The 20,243-nt window shown below is 35.4% G+C and overlaps 3 protein-coding genes across 5 annotated transcripts; 2 read left to right on the top strand and 1 right to left on the bottom strand.

Moving 5' to 3' along the window:
- Nucleotides 1-2,040: 2,040 nt before the first annotated feature.
- LOC111782490 (prefoldin subunit 6) lies at nt 2,041-8,187 on the bottom strand. Its single transcript, XM_023663251.2, has 5 exons — nt 8,027-8,187; nt 7,794-7,864; nt 7,391-7,515; nt 5,914-5,974; nt 2,041-2,236 (listed from the first exon to the last, which is right to left on the bottom strand). The coding sequence occupies exons 1-5, from the start codon at nt 8,103-8,105 to the stop codon at nt 2,180-2,182; spliced, it is 393 nt and encodes a 130-aa protein (XP_023519019.2). The 5' UTR covers nt 8,106-8,187; the 3' UTR covers nt 2,041-2,179.
- A 1,726-nt stretch (nt 8,188-9,913) lies between these two features.
- Nucleotides 9,914-16,349, top strand: TRANS11 (translocase 11). Of its 3 annotated transcripts, none has more exons than XM_087120816.1 (8): nt 9,916-10,366; nt 10,925-10,999; nt 11,529-11,755; nt 12,760-13,204; nt 13,285-13,349; nt 14,519-14,712; nt 15,191-15,399; nt 15,918-16,349. In XM_087120816.1, the coding sequence occupies exons 1-8, from the start codon at nt 10,205-10,207 to the stop codon at nt 16,098-16,100; spliced, it is 1,560 nt and encodes a 519-aa protein (XP_086976942.1). In that variant the 5' UTR covers nt 9,916-10,204; the 3' UTR covers nt 16,101-16,349. The 3 variants fall into 3 exon arrangements, with proteins under 3 accessions (XP_086976943.1, XP_086976942.1, XP_023520286.2); XM_023664518.2 differs by having other exon boundaries at nt 9,917-10,366; nt 12,754-13,204; XM_087120817.1 differs by lacking the exon at nt 15,191-15,399 and having other exon boundaries at nt 9,914-10,366; nt 12,754-13,204.
- A 1,016-nt stretch (nt 16,350-17,365) lies between these two features.
- On the top strand, nt 17,366-19,802 carry LOC111783094 (small ribosomal subunit protein uS11y). The gene is made up of 6 exons (XM_023663977.2): nt 17,366-17,526; nt 18,463-18,588; nt 18,661-18,706; nt 18,882-18,967; nt 19,139-19,268; nt 19,425-19,802. Exons 1-6 carry the CDS (start codon nt 17,524-17,526, stop codon nt 19,490-19,492), a joined length of 459 nt encoding a protein of 152 aa, XP_023519745.1. The 5' UTR covers nt 17,366-17,523; the 3' UTR covers nt 19,493-19,802.
- Nucleotides 19,803-20,243: the final 441 nt, after the last annotated feature.

Below are 20,243 nucleotides of genomic sequence, written 5' to 3'. Positions count from 1 at the left end.
AGTTTGATACTAATATGATTAAAAGCTTAACACCGTTCATTCTTATTCAAAATCTCAATTATTTTCACTCACTTTTCAAGCTCGCTGCACGTCCAAACTTTAGGGTGTAATTTGATAAAGCTTTAACACCATTAATTTTGATTCAAAATTCCAATAATTTTCTCCCACTTTCAACTTATCCTTTTTTCTAAGATACCTCTAAGAACAAAGTGAGACGAAATGGAGTAGGGTTTAGAACATTTTTTGGCTACAAACTAAGATGATGTGAGATACCACATCGATCGATTGAAGAGGGGAATGAAGTATTATAAGGGCGAGGAGACCTCTTCCTACCAAATGCATTTTAAAACCTTGAAAGGAATCCCAAGATGGAAAGCCCAAAGACGACAATATCAACTAGCGGGGAGCTGGGCTGTTATAGATGAATACTGAACTTATAACTCGACTGAATAGAAACTTATAGAGACAATATAATATTCTACCCCCGTATATCAACTGAAAAGAAGAAATGAGATTCAACGACTAGAACTTGTGGGTTATAAGTTACAAGCATTACATCTTCCATTTCCTGAATGACATGAATCGGAAAAATTCATAGCTTGTGGGCAGAAAAACTTGTAGGGAATGTGGTGGATGTTGAAAATCAAGCTAACAAGCTACTAAAACCATACAGAAAAACCATGGTCCGCGGCAAGGAGTTCAGTTTGGGAGTTGCGCACATGCACAAAAGCAACAGAATGATTTGGTCCCTTGCACAATGATTCACAATATGTGGACCTCCTTCCTTGATTGCCCAAATGGGTTCTATGTCAATTACCACACCATACTTTTATTTTGTCAAAGCTTGAAATCACTATGAAGAAATAAAATCAAGCTCACTCAAAAAGAGAATCATGAGAGTCTCAAAAAGTAAGGGAAGTATGCCATAAAAATACTATTAAGGCCACTCTCCATCCCTTCCCCACCATGGTCACCTCAACTGCATTGCTATCTGATCTAATCATCACCAGCAAAATGCCCTCCGAATGGTCCATTCTCTGTCTCTCCTTTTTCTCTCTCTCTCCCAGTAAAGTCGCTTCTCCCATAAAAAGAAACTTCCCTGGAAGGCGTTCATTGAATCAAAGGAGCTTTCAATAGAATGTCTTCCTAAGAGTGAAGGTGCTAGGGTAGGTCGTTGAGAGTTAGTTTAATATTTTTCAAAATAAGAGAGAGCAAAGGAAGTGAGTCTAGGAACTGCCACAAATAGGAGAATGATTCCCAGAAAATTGTACCCCACAACCTAAAAGAATTCTGCATTTTGATTCCAAATGACTGCTAAATGAGGACAACCTCCTTTGAAAAGCTTTATGAGCCACCAATCTTTGTACGTTGGCACCTGATCCAGAACTATACAAATCAAGACGTATCCAAAAATGAGTTGATCCAATTTGACAACCTTTCCTTTCTCACAGAAAAAATCATTCGGTGAAAAATTTTGAACTCAAGAAGGGTTCCTACATAGTGGTGACCTATCTAAGATGTTAAGTTTTCTCAGAGAGGAATGTGAGCTAGCCTGGCCCTGAATACTCACGTTATTTCCTTTTAGGGGAAAAACATCTAAACCGAAAAAGTTTTAATAAGATTTAATGGGGATCGGTACCTGAAAGCAATAATTGGTAGTCTAAAAAGATGGGGAGCAAAGAACTGTATAAAACCACCATTAGGCTGTGAAGTATATAAACCAGATGAAGAAAAAGAAGAGCACATACAACAATCAATAGAAAAAGTCCATGTAGACCAAAGAGTAGCAAACACCACTCATGGATGGATGAACCCTGACCGCCACCCCCCCCCCCCCCCCCCCCCCCCCCCCCCCCCCATATACATACCCTTGAAATTCAGCGAATTACCATCAATTCTTTTTCTTTCAAGAAGCCTAAGTTCTAATCAAATTACAAATGCTAATTTTTTTTTATTTATTATTATTTTTTTTTTGGAAGATGCTGAGTTCTCGTTAACTATTTTGCAAGAAATACGAATGTTCAACATAGGAAGTGCATGTATCTATAATCAAAATCGAACTAATTAAATATTGTCAAGCTTTTGAGTGTGCAGTGTAACTTTTAACTGGTACAAGAGAGATAGCAAAAAGAAAAACAGAAGTTTAGGACGTACAGCTGAAAAACAACAATAAAACATGTTACACTTTAGCTTTTCCAGCCTGCTGAGATTGAATCCTCTGCTGTAACTTCAATATCTGCAAAACAGCAAAACAACAATGAGCAATTGAATTGCGAAGTATTTCAGCAGTTTATCCAAGAACAAACGGTTTATACAAAACCAATGAATAATTGTGCTGAAATAAGGAAGAACTTTTTGTTTCTAGAACGATTATGACAAAAGAAGCCTTTATCCCATTCAGCCTATTCTCAATGTTAACCATTACACTCACTAATTCATCATGAAAACGATCAGTGCCAGAATGATAGCCTCGTTCTTTTTTTCCCAGTGTTCAAGTTGATGCCATTTTTCGAATTGATTCATAATTAAATAGACGTGACATATTGGGTTCTGCAGTATTGCCTTTAACTTCAATCTAAACAAACTTTCACATAAATTTTGCACAATGTAAGAAGTACAAGTTTGTATTCAAAATTTGAAGACGTGCAAATTTACTTTATACTGTTCAAAATGAGCATCCATCAGATAAATAATCTGCATTTAAGTTTTGGGACTGAGAGAACAGAGTTTTCTTTGAATTTTTATTGCTAGAATTCAGAAACAAAATTTATGGCCCCTCACATGCTCTAGAAAGTCCTCAATTTTGGCAAGAAGTTCAGTCTCTCTCTATTCTAGTTTCTGGTTATTGGATGGTGATTCTAGTGTTTCTCAATGTTCTCACTAGAGGTCCAAGACTGGACCCCCAACTAGAAGTATGCGCCGTTTTATGTCCTTCATTGATCAAGCAGCCTAAATAGAAATCCCTCAATAACTGACCTGCAGCCCTACCTAACGATTTTATTTATTTTTGGATTAAAACAAGAGAGAAAAATGAAAAATATAAGGCCATACAAAAAACCAAGTCCATAAAGGGAGCCCTACTCAAGAAAGGGGTTTAATTGTACAAAGTAGTACCTGTAGAATAGTTACAAAAGATCTTCAATAAGGATATTGGAAGAGAAATATGAAATCTAACAAGGGACAAACATCACTAGGGTCTCTCTTCAACCACCAAATGCCTATTATTCCTCTCTCACCAACGCTCCCCCAAAATAGCACACAACCCAACAAGCCATAAGAACCTGCCTTTCTCACAAAAAAGTAAATGGAGGAAGAACTCCACAAACATATCACTAGTGACCCTATGAGAGAATTCCACACGGATCTCGCGAACTCACATCTCCAAAGAATGTGATTCAAGTTTTCCTTCATTGTCTAATAGAGAATACAACAAAACAGGTCAACCAGTAAGGGCAACTTCATCAAAAACCAATCCAAGTGTTAACTCATTCATGTAAAACTTGTTAGGTAAGAAGCGTAGCTTCCTTTGGGAACTAAATCCTCTAAAGAGCATAAGAGACATATTTCCTAGCGAGAGAAGGGTCCATCAAACAACGAAAGAAAGATTTACAAGGGAATTCTTTCTAAGGGTTGAGACTCCAAACACAAGCATCAATTCTCCCGAGCCCAAAATCAATCTCCCCAATCAAAGACAAAAGAGAGAGACAACATTTGTTACTTCCCTATCGTACAACAAGTGATGGAACCCAAAGGAGAAGGAAACCAGACTCCCCGACCAAACTAAAATATCAGTCACCAAACAATTTTTAAAGAAAGACAAATGATAGAGATGGAAAAATGTCAAGCAGATGGGTCTATCCCCAACCCACTGATCTTCCCAAAAATATGCTTCCTTCCCCTCCACCATCACAGAATGAACTGAGTGGGAGAAAGAAGAGAGCTTGTTAGAAATATTCTTCCGCAGGTTTCAATAAGTGTCTTTAACCTCACTCGACAACCTCTCAAAAGGATAAGGGTCATACTTGATAGCGATAATCCTATGCATTTAGCTAACAAAGCTTTTTTAGAGTTGTTAAATTACCAATTTCTAACCCCCCAGGTTCACATGGTTCCCAATGATCCCCCACCTAACCAAGTGCGCTCCTTTTCCTTCTTCCACTCATTCCCAAAGGAAACTTCGCATAAGCTTCTCAATATTCTTACAAACCAAGCACAAGGCCCCAAATAGGATGAAGTAATAAATAGGAATACTACTCAGAACCCAGCTTTGGAGAAAAAACATTTCCTCCAAGAAGCCGATCTTTTTTTAACTTTGTCCACCACTGAGTTCCAAGAAATAGATTTGAAATTATTTCCAAGAGGGAGACTTTAGCAAGATGAGGGAAAGGATCCTATATCACAGCCCACAACGTCTGCCATCTACTAATGAATCACAATTGAGCCTCCTAATCTGATACTTACTCCTATTAATCTTAGGCCCATGGCTTCAAAGAAAGACAAAATATTGTTTAAGATGAAGAATAGGCTCTCCTTACCATGGCAAAAAAAAAAAAAAAGGAAAAAAAGTGTCATCAGCAAATTTAAGGTTGGATAAATCCACATTCTCCTTACAGACCTCAAAGGGCTCAATAATTTTTCCTTCAACGTTGTTGAAAACAAGCCTGCTCAAAACATCCACAACAAGCAAAATAAGAAAAGTGGATAAATGGTCTTCCTGTCTAAGGCTTCTGGGAGCCTTGATCTTACCCCCTCGGACCCCACTTTAGGAGAAAAGAGTAACTCATATTCCTCGTACAACTCCACATTCACATCCTCCACTTCAAACCGTTTCTTTCCAAAACTTTATCCAAGAAAGTCCAATCGACGTGAATGTAGGCCTTTTCAAAATCAATTTTGCAAACCGGTAAATTGCATCCTATTATTAACACTATCGAGCCATCCCTTCAAGAAGAAGAAAAGGCTCCTTTGAATACATATGTTCAAAGCCTTCTTTTGGGCTACTTGAACTGAAAGGAACCACAGGGTCTTTGCAAAGAGAACAGCAATCTTATGCTAGATCTTTTTTTACAACTTTATCTTCTTCACCAATTTCCAGGTGTAAATTGTCTCTAAGTTCTCATTCTTATAGCTTATAGCTTTATATTTGCTTTAAGAAGTTTATTGTAACACCTTTAGATCGAGGCATCTCTACCCCTCTTTTCTTAATTTCATACATAAATTATTTAACTCATTTATAGAGGAAAAGAAACACGTAAGATTTTTTTTTAAAAGTAAATAAATAAAAAATAAAATAAAATAAGAACTGGCCCTATGATCTCATAAAGAGGAAGAACCCTATTTAATCATTTATGGAGGAACCATAGAAAGATCTTATGAAACAAAAAGGAAAAGCATGAACTCTATTCTCTCGATGTAGGCATTCTTTTTCTCATTTTTTTAACTTCTAGTCCTCAATGCTTCAATTCGGAAAGGACTTCGAAAACTAACTATTCGGTCCAACTTCAATTATTTCTTCATGAGTTCAACCTAGATGAAAACCTAGATGAAAGGTAGCAGACAGGAAAAGGCCATGCATCTTGAACTTAGTTTCATGTCAAGGAAAAGAAGGAAAAGAGGATGAGGCAGCATGCTAAAAAAAAAAAAAAACTTCTCTAAATTTAGTCATTTTCTCAATTTGCCTATGGTTTTAAATCAAGTTCAGATTTCAGTTTCTCTGTTTTCAAACTTTTTTCTCCAGACACATTTTACAGCCTTGTGTATTCAACATATCTGAAGACAAGAAATCACTTCTGGATCCTCCAACAAACAAGCAAGAATCAGGCACAAAAAATGTTTTATTCTTTTCTTTTGGGGTCCTGCAAATATCAGTCGAAGGTGAGCTTTAAGATCTAAAGAAGTATGAAAAGTACAAACCGCATCTCTCTTGCTATTTTGCTTCTCTTCCAAATCTTGAAGGGCTGAATCAAGACGTTTCCTGAATTGTGAAAAAATCATTGAATTAATACACAATTATTAAGGTATATGGAAGTGGAATGTTGCGATTGATAAAGAATAAAATGTAAGGATATAGATTGGAAGGTTTTCTTTTAATAATGTCCTTCGGTAGGGGTTTCCTCTACTTGAACCTCTAGTTAGTAACTTTTCTTTTGTTTTGGAAGTATATGTTCTCTTTTTAAAAAAATAAATAAATTAAAGATGAAAGGAACCAGCTCCTACCAAATAGACTCAGATTTTGCTATTACCAAACAAAATATTTTCTTAAACAATAAACAAAACTTTTCATTGAACAAATGAAAAGAGATGACTGCTCAAATGATAAAAACTCACAAGAGAGTGAATAAATATCATTACAATGGAAATAGAAAGGCAATCTAGTTAATATGTATATCATAGGATGAAAAATAAGCATAAGATTTAAAAAAGGAGCATGAACAGCCTGCTGTTTCAAACCGATCAACCCAAGGAAGATGTCTTTCTTAAAAAAATCTTATGTTCCTTTCCGACCACAATTCGATAAGAGAACTTCTTGCCACAGAAATTCAAATTCATAATAAATGTGGGTTTTTTTCCATATATGATCCAACTAAAAGCTTATGAATCTTCAAGAAAGGGAGTTGATAGAGTAGAACTCCAGAGTAAATGACATGTGATGAAAAATGCTATCAACATTTCAAATGAAGAATCAAATAGCAGACATTTCATTAAAGTTGAGTCAAATTTCCTTGGCAGTTGCCCATCATGGGATGGCAAAAGAAGTGTTCATTGGCTAGTGAATGGGGTCAGCTTGGCAAAGAACCTATATGCAAAGAAGTGTCCACTGGCTACTGAATAATTTGGAGATGTTGTAGGCATGCTTGCATCTCCCACATTTTTGTTCCATCTTCCTCAACAATAAATAATCCCATAGGTCTTACCATACCTCTAAAGGTTGTAAACAAGGTGTTTCTCTTGCTCCGTTTCTTTTCATGGTCAAACTCAAAGCTAATGTTTCAGAAAGTATGCTCGGCAAGGTATGCAAATTGATACTCTTAAAGGGGTTGTTTATAGGCAAGGACAATATCCATATCAATCAGATGAAACTGTCTAATGACACCACGCCCTTCTTGTCTCCTCCATCTTGCTTCCAGAAAAATCCAACATAGTTTCAACATATACAAAGTCCATAACATGATCAGCTATCTATGGCTAAGATAGAGCCATCCAAAAGGTAAAGAAAACACTTCATTTAAAACTAAGTAGCAACTTGATAACTGTGAGAGACATTAAAAGTATATATATTTTATTAGGTAATTAGTCTGATGAAGATTCTCAAATGGTTGTTGCTATAGTATTATTATCACTACTATCCATGAACTAATAATGTAAACGGAAAAATAAAGAAAAAACATACAATTCTGCAGAAATGTAATCAATTCTCTTGCGAACATTGGCATTTGCTTCTGCCAAATCTTGCTTCACGAGCACTGGACCAATCAGTTTATATACATTTGCGTCATCTTTAAGTAGATCCAATTCCTGCGTACGTAGCCAAGGAAGAAAATCAGGAAAAAAAAAAAAAAAAAAAAAACAAGTTCACACATAGTAACAATGAATGAGAAAAATGTCCGCTGATAAGAATGCTTCAAATTCTTAATGTATACCAGATTATATAAATGTAAAGAAATTCCATAATCTAAACCACATGTCAAATCAAGTGAAAAACATGCACTGAAGGCTTCCCCTCCTTGCTACAGAACTATGCACAAGCATACAGTTTAATCTACAAGGGAAACAGGTCAGAGGCGTGGAAAAACCTTAAGGACGAGCTCGTTCTCACCCAGCTGAATAGTGTACTTCTTCCTAATTTGGTGGTTCTTCGCAATATCTGAAAAATCCATTACCACGTTAGGCTTTTCGTGAAAGAAAATTGACAGTATCGAATCCAGATAGAACAGGCAACACAGTATATGGATTGAAATATTGATGTTTCAATAAATCGTGCTAATCGAATGAACATGGAGGAAACGAGAATCGATTAGAGACTTGCCTTTCTGTAGCTTGCTGAGATCGTTGGCTTTCGTCTCCAGCTCGCGCTGTAGCTCTCGAACAGCACTTGTGGAACTCATTCTCGATGAATCGTCGACTTCCTCCGTTGCCTAGGAAACTTGCGCGCGGTAGGCTGCTCAGTTACTAGTTTATTAACAATTTTAAATTGGAAAAAAAAAAAAATGTATAGGTTAAAATATAGTTTATTATTTTTATTTTTTATTTTATCATTATTATTATTATATATAAAAAAGATAAAAGTATATCTTTGATCTCTGCGTTTTATTTATTTGTTAAAAAAGAAAAGGAAAAAAAAAAGACCAAAAACTTTAATAATATAATATTTTAGGTTAAATTTTCAATTTTGCAACGTTAAAATAAATGTTGTATAATATTATAAAGATTTGGTAAATAAAACAAAATAATTAAATATTAAGTATTTAGTAAATAACAAAAATATAACTCGAGTGTATGTATAAACACATTTTAACTAATGGGTCGTGATATTTCACATATATAATATTGATCACACTCACGTATAAATTTTTACGTCATTTATATGGATGTTTGTCTCGACTCACATAGTTGCATCGGTTCACATCAACTAATTCATTAAACACGAGAAAATTAAACGACAAAATATCAAAGGTAAATTAATTATATATTGAAAAATTACGGAAACTTTTTTATTGCATAATCCAAAGAAATGCCTTTCCATGAAATATTGGGCCGATCATACTCATATGTAAATATAGAATTTAGGGAGGTTTCATTTGATTTTTCAAATTTATAATATTATTTTTAAGATTTTAAATTACAGTCAATTAGTTGTCAAGTATGGTATTGATGAGCATATCAGTTGCAACTTTTTCAACCGACCACAAATTACTTTAAGTTTAGTTCTAAAGCTATAAATAATTTATTCCGGTTGTGCTTTAATATAAAAATTTTGGATCTTAAATGAAAGTTGCATATTATGTTTCTCAAGTTATGAGCGTGTTTCGCTGCATTTTTGGATCTTAAATGAAAGTTGCATATTATGTTTTTCAAGTTACGAGTGTGTTCCGCTGCATTTATTGTATTTAGATTTGCATGTTATGATCATTGAAGTAGTCTCGATTAAGCTATATTGTGGAGTGATTCGAATCACGAGTTTGCATTTATTGTATTTAGATTTGCATGTTATGATCATTGAATTTATTGTGGAGTGATTCGAATCACGAGTTTATAAACAAATTTTATAGATTTATTGTATTTAGATTTGCATGTTATGATCATTGAACTTATTGTGGAGTGATTCGAATCACGAGTTTATAAACAAATTTTATAGATGTTTTATTTGTCAACAAGCTCAACCCAGATCCACCGCTAGTAATATATTGTCCTATTTGGGCTCCCCCTCAAGGTTTTAAAATGGGTGGGAGAATTTCCACACCCTTATAAATTGTAGTTTGTTCTTCTCCCCAACCAATGTGGGACATAATCAAATCCCAAAAGTTTTATAACAAAACGAGGACGAAATTAGAAGGAGAAAACCTTTTGAAGAGGAGGAGTATGTAATTGTTGTATTTAAAAATAAATTAAAGTATTTAAATAAAAAAATCAATATTTAGTATCTATATATATATATATATTAAGAAAAATGTTAATGCATAAACTAAATATAAAATTTAATTAAACAAAATATGAAGACACTAAATAAATTGAAATTACGCAAAAACAAAAATAAAGGAGGAGTATTTTCGTAATTTAGCCTAAAAATGAATAAATAATAAAAAACAATAAAAAGACACCATCGTGCGATACGTCGGCGGTTACGGGTCACGTCGGAAGCACCGTAAAAATCGCAATAAAGAGACGCATTTCAGCTCGTGTTGTTTTTTTCCTTTCATTTTCGCGGCATCTCAAACTCCTTTTGTTGGTTTCTTTCACGTTTTCTGTTTAGCAACATTTGGGCGACGCGCCTCCTCGCGCGTGGAAGTTAGGAGTTTTGTGAATTTGCTGCGGGCGACCATGGCTGCATAGGAAGCTCCAAAATGCTTTGAATTCATATACCACCTTCCTCCTTTTTTTTTTTTTTTTTTTTTTTTTTTTTTCTCTCTGATAGCCTCGTTCGTTTCCCTTCCTTCTATATTCTTAGATCTGATGCTTCGGCTCATCGTTTTTCTCGTTTGTAACGATGCTTTCTTCTTCTCATACTTTGAATCTTCGTCTCCACGATCACCACCGTCGTTCAAGGCTCTTCCGATGGCAGCCGTGGTTCGACAATCCCGTAGCTACAAGGAATTCCACCAGTTTTTCGATGGCGCGTTTCTATACAGATTTGTATTACGGCGTCAAGGTGAGTTTTGCACTTGATCATTTCCAGCGAGTTGTAATATGTTTGCTATTTGCTCAATCCATGTTTACCTTTGGAGATTTTTTTTTTCGGTGAATTAGACGGCTCAAATGAGTTATTAGAAACAGAAAGGGAACGGGAGTGAAAGGAAATAATATATTTTGAATTAACCATCAACCAAAAGCTTAAGCTATATTACAATGTTTCAAATATGAGAACTATGAAGCCCGATTGCTAATATAAGGAAACAATCCAGCAAAAGGCTGAAGCAGTAAGTTTAATTATACCAATACTTTAGCCATAAATAATCTAAGTCGAGCAAAACAGAGGCTTTGGAAGCCTGATTGCATATATAAGGAAACCACTATTTCAATCAGAACTATCATAATTAGCATTCGTGGTTGTTTTTCAACCTTGCTGCGGGTGTATATTCGTTTTCTATGCTTTGTTGTTTCAAAATGAAAATTTTCATTTTTTATAAAATGATGTTGCTATTCTCAACATCAGTTAGTTTGAGCAAATGTTGAAACTTAGATACTTAATTTTGCTTCTTATGTGCAGCTAAGAGTGTTGACGGTTCATAAGACTCGGCACTATCAACCACGTTGCATTACTGAAGTTAGAGCCTTCGATCAGGTATGTGCATCCATCATCGTGTTTGATTAAATTTTATCTGGATAATTGAGGGTTGCACATGTTGATATGAGGTTCTGGGGTCAACATGATAACGATAACTAATGACTTACTAGACGTCATCTGTGAAAGCCATGCTGGTTATTATGTTCTTTTAGAATAAGGGAATGAATATTATATCCTTCCTCCTTGCAATTGCAAATTGCTGGACAAATAATCAAACATTCAGATCTAAAAAGAGATGAAGAAATTGTTGATGGATTGTTATTCGCAACTGAACTGCAATCATTTCCTTTAGCTCTGTTCTCTTGTAGGAACCAGATAACCGTAAAAGTAAAACTGGCTGAGCTGTTTTTGGGAAATAAATATTTTGAAAGTTGTCTAAACAGTGGCATACTAGTTCCACTCTTGGACGGCTAAGGCTTCTTATCTTTGGATTGAAGCCTCTGGAAATTTGAGAAGGAAAATAGGTTCTTTTTGTAAGTGGAAATATTTAACATCATTGTACTAATATGCACGTGACTTTCTTTAGGATTCATTTGATTTTGGCATACCCTCGCTTGACCACTTCAGTGACAATGAGGGGACTACTTCTGGATTTGAGCCTCTATCCAGTGATGGCGATGACAGCGATTCAGATATGATGCTAAATCCAGTTTCAGATATTGATTTGCCTACTGTATCAGTGCAACACGATGATGCATTGACAGTGGCTGCCCACCGGATGGCAATGCTCAGTAGAGGACGTCAGAAACACAGGTGATGGACCATTAGTTGTTTACTTCGATGGAATGGACTCTTCTTCACGTATGTGTTTACGCTTCATAATTAGTAACAAAAAAAGAAAACAGCGAAACACAGCTGAAAACAAGCTCCTTTCTGAAAGCCTCCGTTTCAGTACACTCCATTTCACCTACTCATCTTGTTTTTCTACATGAGCAATGAATTAATTTGCTATCCATTTGTCTTTAATTCTAGGTGCTTGACAAAGTAGTTGAGATTTTTCATTAAAGTCCCATCATTTTGTCTTTAATTTTAGGTGCTTCGTTTTATCTTGTCGTATCCATCCAATGTCATCTCATTGTTGCTCCTCTGGTGTCATAATTGCAATATACATGTAATTGCTAGTTTAGACTCCTCTGGTGTCATAATTGCAATAAATCATAATGGTCATCTATATATTGTTAATTTTCATAAGTTATCCAAAAAAACCATGTAGAGTTGATATATTGAGAGCTTCAACTAAGGAAGGATTTTTAAGTATCCACATATACGTCATGTGATCCATTTTATTAGGAGCATGCAAGTGTGTTAGATGATTAAGGTGGTCAGATGCTTCAAATTGAAAGAAATTTAAACAGTATGAAATTTTCATGCAAATCTGTCTGATAATTTGCTTGCCGAGAATGAGATTATCCCCCAACTTTTGCAATATGTTGTGTAAGGCCTAAGATTGAAAAAGGTCAAACTTCTGATCTAGATTTCTTTTCTTGGGGTGGCAGTACTTAGGATGAAGTTAAAAAGAACAATGCCCGACCTATATCCATCGTATATGTTGAAAGGTTATAAAAGTTTTTAGCCGCTTTTAGCATTTATTCTATTTATCTGTGCTCATTCTCCTATTTTAGTTTATTTGGATGATTTATTAATAATTTCTTTCTAAACGGTTCCAATCTGTGGATAGCATATCTAATAAATGAGTAACATGCTTTTTTTTTTTTCTGGTTTGACGTTGGTCTTATTGTGGTTGTCTTCAGGATCAGACATGGTCTTTTTACAAATACAGGGCTGATAGCTTTCTTGACGGCTCTTCTTCTCTATGTGGATTGGTGTGCGTGGCGAACTGTTCGACTCCCTCTAGGGCCATTTCATCTTACTGGTCCTTTTTTGATATCGGCCTTTTTAGCCGCATGCGCAGGCTATATTTTTGTTCCAGTACTCTATCAGCTTAAGGTTTACCAAATTACGAGGCAAGAAAGACCTGTTAGACACGCGTTAAAGAGAAAGACGCCTACTATGGGTGGATTGTTTTTTGTGCCAATTGGTATAGCTGTTGCTAAACACTTTACTGGTTTTTCTTCCGCTGAAGTTTATGGAGCATCACTGGCAACTTTAGCATTTTTTGCTATTGGAATGGTAGATGATATCTTAAGCTTAATCAGGACTCACAAGTGTGGTTTGAGTGCGTGGATCAAAATTTTTCTGCAGGTGAGACTTGTAACTCCCCTTCTCGAACTAGGTGGGTTTTTCACAGCCTGAATAAGTTCTCTTCTGTTGGTATTTTACAGGCAGCTGTTGGAATGTGGTTTTCTTTTTGGCTCCAAGATGCAAGTATATCATCTCCTTACAGCATGTATACTTTCTTGTACTAATCTGACCACCATTTTCTGATGGTAACTCACATATGAAAAGAGATTAACTCTCAAAAGATGCAAACTCTCTAAGGGAGTGAAATTGAAAACAGAAAATGATAAACAAAGAGACTTACAACGAAAAGAAATAGGCATTCCAGCTAAAACATAAAACTTGTAAAGAGAAATCGACGGCAAGCTTAAAAAGAGAACACCATGAAAAAGTCTTGAGACGGCTGAAGCAAGGTGATCTAACCGAGGGAGGAGCTGTGGGAACCTTTGGTTTCTTTCGAACCATTAACTCTGAAAAGCTGAATATCATGTTAAATAAAAGCACCAAAAAATTGACAGCTATGTCCTAAAACTTTGCATTGGTGAGGAACCAATTCAGAGTAAAGACACGCACACGTACTGATGTAAGTAGTTGTTACCGCATAAAGCACATGTTATTTGGATGTAGCATATAGAATATCCTAAAATGGGAAGCCTTTCAACCGACTTGTTTATTAGTGAGTTATTTAATATGATTACCAGGGAAATTTTCCACGACTGTTGCTTACTATATAAATGAACGTCATGTTTCTACAAGCCACAGTGTCATATTGAAGGAATTGGGGAACTTGATTGGTATCTTTTAAGTTATAAGCAGGTATTTGCCTTTGTTAGACAGTTTATAACTTTTAGTTGTAAGTTCTGAAAATTTGGCCGGATGCTGGTGACGAGAAATAACGTCGTGTCACTGTTACTTTGAATTAGACTGTCTACTGCATTATGAGAAGCTCCACCTCTTGATTTCTAGGCATGTCATTTCATTAACCTGTACTCAATTTCTTCTCTTGGTTCCTTGCTTGTTTTTTGGCTCTGCATTTGATCAAATTAGGTGGCCCGATTCTGACGGTACCTTTTCTTTTCAAATCTTGCTTATTTATTTGTCTGGGATTTTGAAAGCTAGATATCTGGATTATTAGTTTTCCTGTAGTCTGATGACATGCATCCAACATACTCTTTTTCATTTATTGTTCATGAAATATTTGCTTATACTGAATTCTAAACTTTATTTGTTGGTTATTTTGTCTACGTATGTCACGTTTGTTTATTTTGGCATTCTCGTTGCTACCAAAAAACAGAACCGTGCACTTTTAGTGAACAAAACTTCTGATTTGAAATGCAGGAAAATGTTGATTCCTATGCCTGCACCTCTTGGCCTTGTATTCCTTGGAAAATGCTACATGTGGTTGACTTCGTTTTGTTTTGTTTCCATGGGATATGGAATAAACCAGACGGATGGTCTTGATGGACTTGCTGGCGGGACTGCTGCATTGGCCTTCATTGGGATGGCTATTGCGGTGCTTCCAATATCTTCTGGTTAGTACTACAGTCTTGAGCTATTTTTCGTTTTTCTTTTTCTGGAAAGAAACTATCTTTACATGATGAACTGTTTTCAACATTATTTGTGTATTTGGGACATAAAATCCTGTCATAAAATAATGAAAATTGATTGAATCTTCCTTGCATCTTATTTGACCACAATATTATGCTAGGTGTTTATTAGGGTGCATAAGTGAGCGAGATAGAGATTAGCTATGAGTGCAAAATATTCTGCAACTGGTAATATTCTTCATTTTTTTTTCTTTTCTAAGAGAGAGAGAGAGAGAGAAACTAGCTATAAGCACACTATTCTTTTATTCTATAAAATTATGCAGTCTGGTTATATTTCCTAACATCGTTTTATAAGCAAGAAACTGGATTCAAGCTTGCAAATTGGTCCTAGACATCCATCATTTTTTAATATGAGAGTTCCCTCAATACTGAAATACTGATTTGTATGGAAATTTCAAACCAGACCTTTCCATATTTGGAGCATCAATGTCTGGAGCTTGTGTTGGTTTTCTTTTGCACAACCGATTTAAGGCCTCTGTATTTATGGGTGATACTGGATCCTTTGCACTCGGTGGAGCATTAGCTGCAATGGCTGCCTGCAGTGGAATGTTTTTCCCACTATTCATCTCTTCACTAGTTTTTGTATTAGAAACATCATCAGTTATCTTGCAGGTATGTTCCTACTCTAACTAGTTGTTTCATTTTCTAGAACAATAAAATCACACCCATAGCCCAAGGAGCTGACATAAAACTGCCACAAGAAAGATCAGATACAAGGGAAGTGTAATCAAATAAATCTTTTGAGAGGATGCACCACAAATAAGCCAAAAATTTATCTAGTCCCGCTCCCACAAAATTTCTCTCGTTTCGCTCAAACCTTTTATCCGAAACGAAAAAATATCTGATTGTTCTATTTTCACTGGTTCTTCTTTCTGATTGTTTTTCTTGCCTGAAATGAGTCACAAGAAATTCATAATAAGGAAACCGAGCTGTGTTATGAATGCAGCACAAGAATTAAGAGTTCAGATTTTATATCAAAATCATACAAACATAAACACAGTTTACTTGTATGTAGTACTGCGTCGCTCTTTGTTGTACATATATATTTTTGGTGACAAGAACCATATTGGCTCGGCATATTCTAATGTTCCTGGAAACTTACAGTGTATCCAACTGTTCAACAATTTCAGGCGGTATACTTCAAGATGACAAAAAAGTTCCATGGAGCTGGGCGTCGCATTTTCCAAATGGTGCCATTTCATCATCACCTGGAGTTATGTGGCATCAAAGAACCATTCATTGTTGCTGGGGCGTATACAGTATCGTCCATCTTGGCACTGGTCGCAGGTTATGTTGGCCTTATTTCAGCCTAGTTTTTCAAGTTAAACATATGGAATGGAAGAATTAAACTTTTTACCTCTTCGTTAAGAGCATATGTCTTTAACAAGGTTTGTTTAGGTTGCTCTTAACACTATGATTAACACCCAATTTTGTAGTTATAAAAGATTCAAATTATATACTCTTTTATAAGAAAAAATTAAATCAAATCGTTTGCTTAAGAAGAGTTGGGTTATATGTATGTATAGCTGCAGAATTTGTTGAATATATTGATTTTTACCCTTCTTTTTTGTGTAGTTTCTTTTCATTTTACCTTCATTTATGCTTGTTTATCCAGGGTTTGAGTTTGAGTAAATATTATAATCGGTTATGAAAATTAGATTTACATAGAAGAAAGGTAGATTCATCACATTTCTTGATCAAGTTCTTGATAGATACCAATAATAGAATTTTAAAATCCAACATTATTATAGTTAAAATTATAGACATATTAAAAAAACAATTTGAGAAACCAAGTTATACGTTCCACTGTGCCAAGATGTGAGGTACAGGTGGTGATGATCACCCCGGGGGTATGCGCGGGAGCCCTTGACAGACACTACAGGATCTGCCAACGCTCATGAATACTCGGGTCAGTCCTCCATTCATTCAACAAGTCCACCTTCGCAACCTTCTCCCTTTTGTCCCCCATTCAACAAGTCCACCTTCGCAACCTTCTCCCTTTTGTCCCCAATAGGGCAGTTCAATTAATAAAATTTTGATTTTTTTATTTTTATATTGTATTATATTTTGTGCATTTGCTAACTGTATTTTAAATTATAAACTCAAATTTTTAAATACAAAACATGTTAACTTATATTTAACTAATATTTAGCGAGTAAGTACTACTAATTTTATGATATATAAATATACTATCAAATATTTTTTTACTACTAATTTTATGATATATAAATATACTATCAAATATTTTTTGAATAATAATTTCTAAATCTGCTACGGCACATATTTAAAGAAATTATATATATATATATACTCTTATTTTTCAAATTTATGTTGTTACGGCCTACCAGAATTTTATTTTCAATTAAATGCCAAAAAGGAACAAAAATACTTCAAGAAAATGATCTCTCATTCTAATACACATATATATATATATATTAAGAAAATATTTAATCACAATTGTTATTATTATTATTTTGTGGAAAACCCATAAATAATAAGTCATAAGTTGCAATCTTTAATTTTACTTGGGAAATTACGCCTTGTTAATGAGAAAATGGCAGGGTATTTCGGTAAATCCACTCGCAGCTAAAGGCCCAATAGGAAAAACCCTAATTCTCCCTCCATATAAATTTTGGCCGACCGTCGTGCTGTTCTTCTCGCACGGACTTCTGCAGGCGGCAAATTCTCGCTAGAGCTTCTCAAAGCGGAAGCTACTTCGCTCATCTTTTGGTAAACATGGTGAGTAGATCTAGTCTGTTTCTTGATCACTGGCTTACTGGTTGTGTCGGTTATTTGCGGTTATCGTTGGTTTTCTCGATCACCATGCCAATAATGGGTGGTCTAGTGTGGATTTTTGAAGAAGTGTTTCGAATCTCTTTTGTTCACACCCTGAATTTTGTTGTGGGGTTTTTTCCGCCTCGGTTCCTAAATTTGTTGCGATTAGAGAAGCATGAAATCCCGAGTTTGATAGGGTATATGATTATATAAATATGGTCCTCATTATCCTGGCTTAAGCTATGTATTATAGTTGTTGAACTACTGTGGATGTAATGACATTCCTTTGTTCTTTTGTTTGCCTGAATACTGGTCTGTTATGTTTCGAAATTTAGGGCATCTATCAGTTGGTGGGACTTATTAGGTTGGGAGAAAATTCGCTCTTTTAGGCTGTGGTTTTCTGACCCCAGTTGATAATGTGTACCTCTACTTGGTCCGTTCAGCATAGCCAGAGAAGACCTATATTTGTTTTTGGGTTTTTGGGTTTTTGTTTACTTGTATTTTTTCCTTGGTTCTTCTCAGCCCTTCTATTGTGGTTACTTAATGTGAGTGTTAGTGCATATTTGGGAGTGATTTTGAAAGGATTAAACTGGCCTACTCTGAAACATAAGCTTAATCATTACAAATCAATTTTGGTTTTACACTTTTAAACTTGATTTTCGTACTATCAAAATTGATTTTCAAGAATTGAAAGCAGTGTTTTGGTTGGAATGATTTTAATCAGGGACAAGTTATTTTAACGATTTCTAAACCCACTTTCAAACATGCCTGGAGTGACTGGCGTCAAGCTGACTTCATCTTTGTTTCTTTATGTATCACAGTAGAAAATTGTCAGCATTAGCTTAATTTGAATCTATAGGAATCCTTACTTTGCTTTCGTTTTTGTTCTTGATTCCATAGTCTGGCTCAAGGAGGAAGACCAGGGAACCCAAGGAAGAAACTGTGACTCTTGGACCAGCTGTGAGGGAGGGCGAGCATGTGTTTGGCGTGGCTCACATTTTTGCCTCATTTAACGATACATTTATTGTAAGTGGAAAGATTATATAATTTGGTTGCTCATTCAGTAGCAGAATGATAACTTTGTTGTTTCAACCGCAGCATGTGACTGATCTTTCTGGAAGGGAAACCCTTGTCCGCATTACAGGTGAAACAATTGAATATTTTTCTGCTTTTTTTATACTCTCTTATTAAAGTGTTTGAAACTTTTGATCTGGGATCTGTTCTTCTCTATTTCTTATGAAAGTGTCATGCTATTATTTTTTCTTACTTGTGTTCTTGTAGAATCTAAGAAGGGTAATTCGGTGTTTTTATAAATTTAGGAGGTATGAAGGTGAAAGCTGACAGGGATGAGTCCTCCCCATACGCAGCTATGCTTGCAGCACAGGATGTTTCTCAGAGATGCAAGGTTCCATCCTCATTAATATTGTTTCTTCATTACCCTTTTTCTCCATTTTGATGGATTGTCTTTGGTTCCTTACACTTGACTGGGTCTGAAGGTTCCATTTTGAGCGTATGCACTCCCATTTTTTGAACGGATACTTAACGATATTACTTGGTCATATGCTTCATGAAACAGGAACTTGGTATCACTGCCCTTCACATTAAACTGCGTGCTACTGGAGGAAACAAGACTAAAACACCTGGCCCAGGTGCCCAGTCTGCACTTCGTGCTCTTGCTCGTTCTGGAATGCGAATTGGTCGCATAGGTGAAGCCCATGTCTCCATAGCATCGATGAATTATGAACAAAATACACACACCCACGAATGCCACATATTTAGCTTAAACTTTTAAACTGCATTTCACCGCATGCTCTGTTTGTTGTAAATCTAATCCCCATTTGCATTTTTGTGGTATGTTTCAGAGGACGTGACTCCAATTCCAACAGACAGCACTCGCAGAAAGGGTGGAAGAAGAGGAAGAAGGCTGTAAGCTTGCTCCTCCAGGATTCCTCCTGGTATGGCTGTGTCAGTTGTTTCTCTATGGTTCTGATGCTCCTCCTTAATCTTCCCGCCTTAGATTTTCAGAACTCCACCATGTTTTTTATTATTGTTTTGTCAGGGATGTTTTGTCTTCGATTTTGTTTTATGTAGAACCGAGACCGTGGGAGAGTAATTTTTGGCTTTAGTTAAACAAATCAACACACAATTCCCTCTGGTCTTCTATTAGTGACTGAAAATAGTGGTCGATGTTGCCCAACTGCCATGAAATATTTTATTAAACGTATTGTTAAGTTGATTTATGGCTATCTAGTCGAATTCAATATTCTTGCTATGTTTATTTGTGTGTGGACTAGCGATTATTTTGCTATGTTAATGCTTATTGCAATTTTCAAACATAGGACTCACTTTTAGCTAAGTACGGTCCGGGATTAGTATACTAATGTTACCCATATAATCTGTTCATAAGCATAAACTAGAGTCATACAATATTCTTGTTAATCATGAATATCTAATATGTTACATATTATCCATGCATCTTCATTCATTTAATATTTTTTACTCCTAATAATTACATGGTCAACCTACTTTCTTGTTACAACATGTACCAACAATTGAATCTAATATTAAACATAAATTCGAAGTTCGAGTATTTATTATTATTTTTTAATTTGATTTCATTTCTAAAGGTAAAAGATGGTTGAAGTTTTATGTTAGTTTTATACAAATTTCATATGATTTTA

This window comes from Cucurbita pepo, chromosome 20 (genome assembly GCF_057944985.1).
Source record: "Cucurbita pepo subsp. pepo isolate OVF chromosome 20, ASM5794498v1, whole genome shotgun sequence".
Lineage (NCBI taxonomy): Eukaryota > Viridiplantae > Streptophyta > Magnoliopsida > Cucurbitales > Cucurbitaceae > Cucurbita > Cucurbita pepo.
The sequence above is the reverse complement of the archived record's forward strand: the minus strand, read 5'-3'. Positions and strand labels throughout refer to the sequence as shown.